At 32.9% G+C, this 10886-nt stretch overlaps 2 protein-coding genes and 1 non-coding gene across 3 annotated transcripts; 2 read left to right on the plus strand and 1 right to left on the minus strand.

Moving 5' to 3' along the window:
- The first annotated feature begins 1016 nt into the window (after positions 1-1016).
- On the plus strand, positions 1017-2185 carry LOC104094372 (protein PHOSPHATE-INDUCED 1-like). The gene has a single exon (XM_009600297.4). It carries the CDS (start codon positions 1085-1087, stop codon positions 2045-2047), a length of 963 nt encoding a protein of 320 aa, XP_009598592.1. The 5' UTR covers positions 1017-1084; the 3' UTR covers positions 2048-2185.
- A 4521-nt stretch (positions 2186-6706) lies between these two features.
- TRNAV-CAC (transfer RNA valine (anticodon CAC)) lies at positions 6707-6780 on the plus strand. Its single transcript has one exon. It is a non-coding gene; the product is annotated as a tRNA-Val (tRNA).
- Positions 6781-7176: 396 nt separating this feature from the next.
- LOC104113397 (protein EXORDIUM-like 2) lies at positions 7177-8319 on the minus strand. The gene has a single exon (XM_009623545.3). It carries the CDS (start codon positions 8243-8245, stop codon positions 7310-7312), a length of 936 nt encoding a protein of 311 aa, XP_009621840.1. The 5' UTR covers positions 8246-8319; the 3' UTR covers positions 7177-7309.
- Between the last annotated feature and the right edge of the window lie 2567 nt (positions 8320-10886).

Raw genomic sequence — 10886 nt, forward strand, 5'->3', positions numbered from 1 at the left:
AAAACAAAACCTCAACAATGCTTAATCACCATATTCTTCCAAATCTTACGTATAAAATGTTAAGCTAATAATTTGCTTCGGCTCAACTAATTAATCCCTTGCCTAATTGATCGGCAATAATTAATTCATCTGCATTCCAACAATATAATGTTAAGCATATATATATCTTATTTGGCGCAGAATTTCGGCGCATTAGATAATCGTTCAGTGTTTCACCCTCTTGGTAGAATTCAACAAATCTTAGTCATGTTACTTGCTTAATGACCTTTTTTACCTTACAAATAATAGGAAGATAGCTTAATATCCCTTGTTTGACTTGGGAATTATTTAAAAAATAAATATACCCTTTTTTATTAGTTCTGTTCTCTCAAAGAATTGAACAGGAGAAGGAAAACGGTTTTTCATCTCCCTTTGATCTCTTCTCTATTTCAATGGTGGTAGGGTTATTATCCTCATTAATTTCCTTAATTGCATAATCAATTGCAATTTTAAGTAAGCTAGCTACGTGCCGGAACATGGCATATATGATTTATTAATTCACAAGGACCATATAATCACTTACAATAAATTTTAGTGCACTGTCAAAATATAAATATCGTATACTATTAGATTAACTTAACCTAAGGATATAAGTTTTCATAACAAGACTAATAAAAATTTGAAAAATAAAATAATATACTATAATATAACCAATTAAATAAACTGATACTAGTATAAACCCGATACGAGCGATATGCCGTGGTTTGACAGTTATCACTTTTGTCTCTTTCGAACCTTACCTCAAATATTGACCGACCAAACACCACTAAAATTTTGTCCTTTTCCTCGGACAGTTGGCTGTCTCTTAACTACTGTCCTAAGTCCTATGGTCCCTCCCCAAACTTAGCTGTAGTTTGCTGTAATCTAATGTGTAGATTCGCTCCTAATCTACTCTTTCCATTAAACAACGCGTTCTTAATAGCTGTACTTACTGTGTTTTGCTTCCCCATAATCCCTATATATAACTACTAGTTCTCTTCAGACGTTTTCATCACTCACTCTCTCAGTTCTCAACTCTTTCTTCTCCACAATTACCTAAAAACAAATGGCTTCTTTCATTCAACTTTTAGTTATTTTTTCCCTTCTTCATCTCTCTTTGGCAACAAGGCAATTATCTGAGCCAACGAAAGACGAACAAGAAACTGAGATGTATAAGTTCCATTACCACAATGGCCCTCTTCTTACTGGTAAAATCTCCATTAACTTTATTTGGTATGGCAAGTTCAAGCCTACCCAACGTACAATTATCTCAGATTTCATCACCTCCTTGTCTTCTTCCACTTCGAAACACGCTACCAACCAACTATCAGTTGCCACGTGGTGGAAAGCTACCGAGAAATATTTCAGTTTACTAAAATCCAAGAAAGCTTCTCCTTTGTTCCTCTCACTGGGTAACCAAATCTTGGACGAGAGCTATTCTTTAGGCAAATCTCTCGAAGACAAACACATCAAACAGTTAGCAGCTAAGGGTGATCAAAAGAACGCCATTAACATCGTATTAACAGCCGCTGATGTTGCAGTTGATGGGTTCTGCTCCAGCAGATGTGGGACACACGGGTCTTCTTTAAGTTCCAAAAATACCCCTTCAAAGGGTAAGATTTATAAATTTGCATACATCTGGGTTGGTAATTCAGAGACTCAGTGCGCTGGTCAATGCGCCTGGCCATTTCACCAACCCATTTACGGACCACAGGCTCCAACCTTAGTTGCACCCAACAACGATGTGGGCTCGGATGGTATGGTGATGAACTTGGCTAGCTTATTGGCTGGGACAGTAACGAACCCTTTTGGAAATGGTTACTATCAGGGACCAGCTGATGCACCATTAGAAGCTGCGTCAGCTTGCACTGGGGTTTATGGAAGTGGGGCCTACCCTGGCTATGCTGGCAATCTTTTGGTGGACCCTACTTCTGGTGCTAGCTACAATGCGCATGGTGCTAATGGGAGGAAGTTTTTGCTTCCTGCGTTGTTCGACCCTTCCACGTCTTCATGCTCTACTTTGGTTTAAGAAATTATATTCTTAATTAATTGGCACGCTAATGATAAAGAGAGTTGTACTTAGGGAAATCTACAAAATAGGATATTCTTTTATTCAAATTCATTCTTTTGTCTCGATTAATTAATAAAATTCCTGAAATTATTTTTACATGTTTTCTATTATATTATAGCACAGTGGTATTATTGGTTACACTTTGCGTTAGTCTACTTTCAATTATTGACAAGACGAAGACCTTCTTATCCTTGCGGGAAGAAAAATACAAGAAGGAATATAGTTGAATGGATGGTACTGTTTTAATTTTGACCAATTTATTAGCTTCAGCTGATAGCAAGAGCTAAATGCAGTTTTGGGAGGTATAACCTAAATATACTTAACTTGACCAAAAGAGTTGAGATATATTTGCAATCGTAGTGGGAGGAGTTTGTCTTCAAATTTGTTTATTTATTGGTAACCAAATAAACTTGGGAAATATATTGCAATTCAACATGACCAAATGGTAATAACTAATAACTCGATATGTGTTTTAATAATGGCTCCCAATGGATACAATCAAATTGAGACATTCTACTAATATTTAACGCCTCACACTTAAAATTAACTCTTACAATAACGTTTAGGTGTGAATCAAAATACTCTAGTCAGTTTAGCTTGAATTTGGATAATGTAATACATTCCCAAATTAAATTAGTAATAGGACAATATAATACCTTTTCAAATTAAAGTAGTAATAAGAATTTTTAAGAAATATATCCTAAAAAGCAATTAGTATTATATGGTTAAAAATATATTTCTATCCCGAAAGTAATTATATTAATAGGAAACCTAACGTATTCCTAGATGTTTTATGTTTACATGCTAACATATTATATGTATATGCCCGAAAGTTTATAGTAATAGAATTCCAAAAGATAATCATGTAGGATTCCTAACGTGTAGTATTATGTCCTAAAACTAATAGTATTACAAGGCTAATGTCTAGAAATCCGGTTATGTCCTTTTATTTTGAGTTATTATGCTTAATATTGTAAGGTTATTTTTGTAAATCAATATTATATTCATGCTTTTATAATAATACTAGTATCTATGTACGTACTTTGCACGCTTATCTCTCGCTAATGGTTAAAATATTAAAAAATATGTCATTTTATAACGTCATCTAAAATACGTTTTCGCGTTATTATGTTAAGACAGTGTCAATTAAATACTTTGGCATTTAAAATTGCTCTAGTCTCTATAAACGTGTGTTGCACGCTATTTTTTATCAATGTAATTTGTTAGGTAATATTAATTCTAATTACATTAACTTAACAGCAACACTGCGCAAAATATTAATATTAAATAAAACAAATATGTTTACCGGTGATGCCTTATGCCCCAAACATGTTGTCTAGGCTATTCAAGATGTTAGATCTAATTTTTAAAAAATAAGGTGATTGTTATAATAAAATATAGAGAAATATATATTCTTTGCCGCTCCTATATATATATATATATATATATATATATATATATATATATATATATATATATATATATATAATATGTACTTTTTGGCTAGTGAATACAATTAATTTTTTATTTTGCCCTATAATGTAGGCCGCCCGATTTGCATTTCAATAAATAGCGCTTGTACCATACTTTGGACCAGCATACAAAAAATAGCTTTAGATGACTGCTACTTATAATACAGAGGTTAAACCATTAATACCTAATCGAATGATTTTTTATACTGTATTATGTTGTTATTCAATGTGAATTTGTTATTTTCTATTTAAATTCTAGTTAGCTTACAATATATATATATATATATATATATATATATATATATATATATATATATAAAGAGTTGGGAATTAACAATCTGATGTGGCACCTCTTATATGCTAGAATAGCCATTTATCTTTTTTCTCATTTTTTGACTTTTTATCTTTGTTTTCTAATTTATCTTATTTTCAAAATCTAAAAGTGTCTAAATGCTACCTAATTAATGAGAAAAACACGTCCCGTCGGGTTACATCCGTTAAAAATTAAGGATGAAACACATTAAAGTAAAAGGAAGATGAAAAGAGAGACTTTTCATTTCCAAAACGGTTTTTTTACCATATATAACAAAAGGCCTGTAGTATTTGTAACCAATAACAATGGGTCATCTCCATAATTCTGTCTACTCTTTTTCTCAAATGAATTTATTTTTAACATAAGACAAACAGAGATTATCTCATGATACTTTTGAAGGTGTTGTCTGTAATGAGAAGGGTCAAGTGGCACATATTTCTCTACAACGTAAAAGGCTTAACGAAAAGGTGTAATTCCTCATACGGGAGAGTGTCCAAAAGCAACAAGAATTATATTTTTGTACTGAAGATGAGATGTTCTTCCACTGTTACTGAAGGGGAGAAGGTGAGGTGAGGGAAGAAGGAAGAAGAATTGAGGTAGGAGTTGAATTGAAAAAGAAAAGGAAGGAAAAGAAAGGTAAGGGAATAGCAAATCCGAGGATAAGAAGCCGACTTCTTTTTTCTGTTTCTTTTTTTATTTTTTCACAAGATTTTTTTCTGGTTTATTTTCAAAGGTATTTTTAATAAAAGTTAGTGTTCTTAGCATTTAATTTGGAATGCTAAAGTAACTACAACATTTCACTGATTATATATATGTTAGTCATGATAATGTGTGTCCCGTTTAAGCAAAATTTTCCCTCCCAATTAATGGGAGACAAAGAAAAAAAGCCTAATATTCGACTTGCTCCAATTTAATCAAGTATTATATTTTTTTCCCGATTTTTTGATTCCGATCGACTTGTATATAGTCATAATTAATTCGATACAGTCAACAAAAATTATAGGAATCAATTTCATAAAAATATTACCCGTGGAGCCCACATCTCGGAATCCGACAAAACTCACAAAATCCGATAACTCATTCAATTACGAGTCCAACCATACCAGTTTCACTCAAATCCGACTCCGGATCGACACCGAAATCTCATAAATTCGTTTATATGAGATTTCTAAAAGTTTCTCAAATTTCTATTTCAAAACACTAATTAAATGGTAAAAACAACGATATATTCGTGTATAGTGACCAAATCCGAGTTAGAATCACTTACCCCAATGTTTTTCCTTGAAAATATATCAAAATCGCCTCTCCTCAAACTCCAATTCGTCAAAAAGGCAAATGGGACGAAGTCCCCTGTTTTTATAACTTACAGATTTGTCAGGTATCTCGATTTTGTCACGGAGCTCGATTTTGTCAGAGAGCTCGATTCAAAATCAAGCTCGATTTATCAGAAAGCTCGATTTGTCATGGAGCTCGATTTGTCAGGGAGCTCGATTTTGTCAGGGAGCTCGATTTGTCAGGGAGCTCGATTTGCCGGGAGCTCGATTTTGCCAGGGAGCTCGATTTTGCCAGGGAGCTCGATTTGTCAGGGAGCTTGATTTTGTCAGGGAGTCCGATTTTGACAGGCAGCCCGATTTTGACAGGGAGTCCGATTTTGACAGGCAGCCCGATTTTGACAGCATTTTTAGCAGAAAAATTGCAGCAGCTAAGTCCCACTTTTGATCCGTTAACCATCCGAAACTAACCCGAGGCCCTCGAGACCTCAACCCAATACACCAACAAGTCCTAAAACATCATACGAACTTATTTGAAACCTCAAATCACATCAAACAACACTAAAATCACGAATCATGCTCCAATTCAAGCTTAATGAAACTTAGAATTTCCAACTTCTACATTCGATGTCGAAACCTATCAAATCAAGTCCGATTGACCTCAAATTTTGCACCCAAGTCATAAATAACATAACGGAGCTGTGAAAATTTTTAAAACTGGATTCTGAGCCCGATATCAAAAAGTCAACTCTCCGGTCAAACTTCCAAACTTTAAATTCCTATTTTAGCCATTTCAACCCTAATTTTACTACGGACTTCCAAATAAAATTTCGATCACGCTCCTAATTTCAAAATCACCATACGGAGCTGTTGGAATCATCAAAACTCTATTCCGGGGTCGTTTGCATATAATTTGATATCTGGTCACTATTTGAATTTAAACTTTTAATTTTTCTTCAAAATTTCATATCTCGGACTAGGGATCTCGGAATTTGATTCCGGACATACGACCAAGTTTCAAATCACGATACAGACCTACCGGAACTGTCAAAACACTAATCTGAGTCCGTTTGCTCAAAATATTGACCAAAGTCAACTCAGTTGAGTTTTAAAGCTCTAATTCACATTTTAATCCATTTTTCACCTGAAAAATTTACGGACTGCGCACGCAAGTCGAGTAACGATAAATAGTACTTTTCGAGGTCTTAGAACACATAATTAATTATTAAATTTAAAGATGACATTTTGGGTCATCACAGTTTTATGACCCTACCTCTTTTTTTACACATGAAAAATTTACTTTTATACGTAAGAGATCTATCTTTTACACATAAGAAATCTAAAAAGGTCATTTTCTTAAATTCAAAATTGTAAAGTGCCATGAGATACAAATAACATTGGTTTTTTAAAGAAATTGGAATTTTTGGTCCATCATATTTCAATAGGATTTACAAGTCACTCGTAAAGACGAATTATAACCGATCTCTTTTATATTTGTTTTCTATTTCTTTCTTATTCTATTGTTTTGTATAAATATAATTGTGCCAAACACCATTCAAATGTCTGGGTGGTGTAGTTGGTAATCACGCTAGTCTCACACACTAGAGGTCCCCAGTTCGAACCTGGGTTTAGTCATTTCTGTTTTTGATTTTATTAAAGCTTCTTCATGTTTAACTTGGGCTCGAACATCTTTCTCCATTTTGACTTTCTGAAGCTTTTTTTTTTGTTTCTTTTTCTCCTTCTGTTTTTCCCACAGATTATCTATTTACTAGTATTACTTATTTTTCCAGATTCTGACACCCATTTTAGTTAAGATTTCAAAAGGCTGATGGCCCACAGTTCTGCAAAATGTTCACTAACATGGGAGCTGTAGAGTGTATATTGGAATTTTAATTTGAAGACAATTGAACTTGAGCACTTGCACCATAACCACCACATCTAGATAGAGTTTAATGTATAAATTTTACTAGTATAACGGATTTTTATGTTTATAAATAGTTTTTGTTGAAAAATAAAAATAAATGAGATTAATTGAAAACAAACTAAAAAGAGAATGTTCAACTTATTGAGAGATTATTGTACAAATACACAATTTCCAAATCGAATAAAAAAATTAATGTTGAAATTTCAAAGTAATATTAAAATGTCTGTCTGTTTTACTTTCTCACACGAGTGTCTTGCACGTCGACGTTTTTGGGTCCCACATAGCAGGAAGCAGATATTTACGCCCATTCACTCCAGGCGCATTATAGCTAGCACCCGTCTTTTTATCCAGCAAAACCATACCCGGAAATCCAGGAAAAGCACCAGAACCGAATATCCCCGTGCAAGCAGACACAGCTTCTAAAGGCGCGTTAGCTGGGCCCTGAAAATACCCTCCATCAAACGGATTCGTAACAGTCCCCGCCAAAACAGTCGCTAAACTGATTACCATTCCGTCAACTCCGATGTCTCCGTTTGGTGAACCTAACGGCGTAGTCTGTGGCCCTACAATCGGCTTTTGAAATGGCCACGCGCACTGACCTGGACATTGACTCGCAGAGTTACCCACCCAAGCGTACGCAAATTTACTCCCTTTTTTCTTACCACGAGTTGACCCGTGCATGCCACATCTATTCATGCAAAAGTCTTCCACTGCCACGTCCGCCGCCGTCAGCACGACGGCGATAGAGTTGGCCCGAGTTACCTTAGATGCCAAAATTTCAAGTTGTGGGTCTTTCAATAATTTTCCTATAGAATATTTTTCATCGAATATTTGTTTTCCTACTGTAATAACAGAAGGGCCACCTTTGTATGCTTCGGTGGTGCGCCACCATGATGCGGCCGAAGGCGTTGGTTGGATTTTCTTGTTCTTGGGGCTAAGGGATTGGATGAAGTCGACGATGATTGAACGTTGAGCAGGAGTGAATTTTCCATACCATATAAGATTAACAGTGACATTTCCCTTTAAAAGAGCGCTTTTATGGTATTTTAGGACAAGGGGTTTTTCTTTAACTAGTGCAAGTATTCTTGAATTGGCTAAACAAGGATTAGGAACAAGAACGAATAGCGAGAATAGTATAAAGAGAAAGGTAGTGATCATAGGGTTAGAGGATCCCATTTGATTATAAGATTGTAAAGAAAGCGGGAAGAGAGTTGTTTTATCTTGCGTTTTGAATGTGAGTTTGACAATAGAATTATGTCTCTATATATATATATATGAGACTGTTGAGGGTATATGAATATCTGGGAAGGTGCTAAGAAAGAAGATTAAAGAAAAAAGAAAAGGAATGGTTTGATTTGGTGTTTTGTTTGTGATGAGCATGTTGTGGGTCTAAGAGTAGGAAAGAATGACGTTTCTTCAGTTGACCAAAATAGTAATGCCACTTTTTAGGTTAAAACCACGGGATGGTAGCTAGTATTCTAAATACAGTAGCTAGTTTGGGAGGTTTGTAACAGGTGAAGGTGTTTTGTGGAAAGGGTAGAACATTTCAGACTAGTTTTCCTCATACTGATATATAGTACTTTTTCTCTTAAGTTTTAATCTATGTGAACTTATAATCTTATAATATTTGAATGGAATTTAAAAAAATAAGAAAGCTTTTAAACCTTGTGGTTATTAACATATCATAATATTGGTGTGGCAATAAAATTTTAAAAACTTATGATTTTAAAATATTATAATATAAAAGATTCTTATTAAAGGTAAACTGAAACATTTAAGTTAAATATTGTTCCCAAATTTAAAAAGAAATTAGTGTTTGGAATATATTGAAAAAAAAATCACATAATAATTGAAATGGAGGGTATCAAAGAAAATCTAATATGTTTGCGTGTGCGGTCATGCATATAATACCATTAGACTAATGGAGTTGTATCTCAGGGCATTATTGTATTGCTCGTTTTTAATGTATATTGAATTTGTGCTTCATTAATTTTTATGGGTGCCATGTAAAGATTTTCTACATATATAATCATCACGTTGAGAATTTTAAAAGTAGTAGAAGTAATTGTCGATATAGAAAAACCTATATATATAGCTTAATTAATCCAATAAATAAACAGATTTAGCTCACATACATTAACGATACTATAAACAAAATCTGTAACAGGTTACGTGCTACAATTTATTAAAACTAATTACTTGTAGTTATCATTGCCTACTAAACAATTTGATTGTGCAAAAGTATAAAATTTATACCCTAATTTAATACAGGTAAAACAGTGTATGTGTATATATTTACACACACATTATAGTTGTACACTGTACAGGATGAAGCCAAGCTACAGATGCATGCAGGGAAAAGGAAAAAAGAAAAAGGGGATCGGATCAGGAAGCTGATAATAGAGTGTTTAATTTTATTAATATAAAATAAAATTTACAGGAAGCGTTGATTTGCAAAAGCCTCTTGTAATTCTTTAATTATAGTTTGCCTTATCCATTGCATCCAAATTCATCTGATCAGCGTCACTCTACTATTGCTTTATCCAAACGTACAGTTTATTTGCGTAATCAAGATGGTTTATCACATGCTTAAGTACTACTGTCTTCGGTCCCTTTTAAGTACTTCATCCGTTCATTTTTTATTCGTTCATTATTGACTTTGACTATCCCTTAAGAAATAATAAATAAAATACATAATTTAACATGATACTCATATTAATTAGTGTATAGTCTTAATAGATTTGGAAAATAATTTGGAGTGAGTAACTAATGCTAATGGCAAAACAAAAAAAATAAATAATTTTTCTCTTAATATGCGAAAATGAACAAATAAAAGTGAAAATCTATTTTTAGAATATTGGACAAGTAAAAGTGAACGGAAGGAGTAAGTTTTAAAGAGTTTTGCGCACCTTTTAAGAAAGTCACTTAATATTATTCCATCCGTTCACTTTTACTTGACATGTATACTAAAAATAGATTTTCATTTTTACTTGTCACTTTACGCATATCAACAATTTTTTTTTTCATGTTATAACTACAATATTTATTACTCATTTCAAATTATTTTCTCAAATCCAATAAAGTATGCATCAATTAATATGAGTATTATGACAAATTATACACTCATTTATTATTTCTTATGGAGCGTGAAAAGTCAAAACATGTCAAGTAAAAGTGAACAGAGGGAGTATTAAATAAGTGAGTTATTGTACTAATAGATCTTTTATCTTTCATTAAAGACTTCTTTAAAACTTATTCAACCATTTATTAGATAAGGATAATTCTGGAAAAAAAATTAATATCTTCTTGAATTTTTAAAAAATCACTTATTTTGAATTAAATTTAAAATACTAAAAAATCACTTGAAAAGGATCAGATCACGGGAATAGCAATTAAAACCGACTACTAGTTTGTTATGAACATTCCTACAACTTTATTGATGAGCTACTTTTGAGGCTATTGACCTTCCGGGATGTGTTACTTTGCTTATACTTGACACTTCATTGTGAAGAATAAGATTAAAGTTATATATACTGACATATAACAAATAACTTTATACTATCAGGATAATTTAATCGGTAATAAAAGATTATTCACTTATACTTTATGTATTCATATAAAACTTGATATAATATTCTTTATTATTACAAATAAATTTATCTTGATAATAAAAAAAATTAATTTCTATAAAGTCAGTGCATAAAACCTTAAAACTTTTCTACTAAATTCTATAAAAATGAAAATGAATGGCGATCCATGCAAAAGAAGTTAGTAGCTAAAGTGAATCCCTTTCGTTGGCTTCCGATTATGTTACAGC

The sequence above is a fragment of the Nicotiana tomentosiformis genome, chromosome 4 (genome assembly GCF_000390325.3).
Source record: "Nicotiana tomentosiformis chromosome 4, ASM39032v3, whole genome shotgun sequence".
Lineage (NCBI taxonomy): Eukaryota > Viridiplantae > Streptophyta > Magnoliopsida > Solanales > Solanaceae > Nicotiana > Nicotiana tomentosiformis.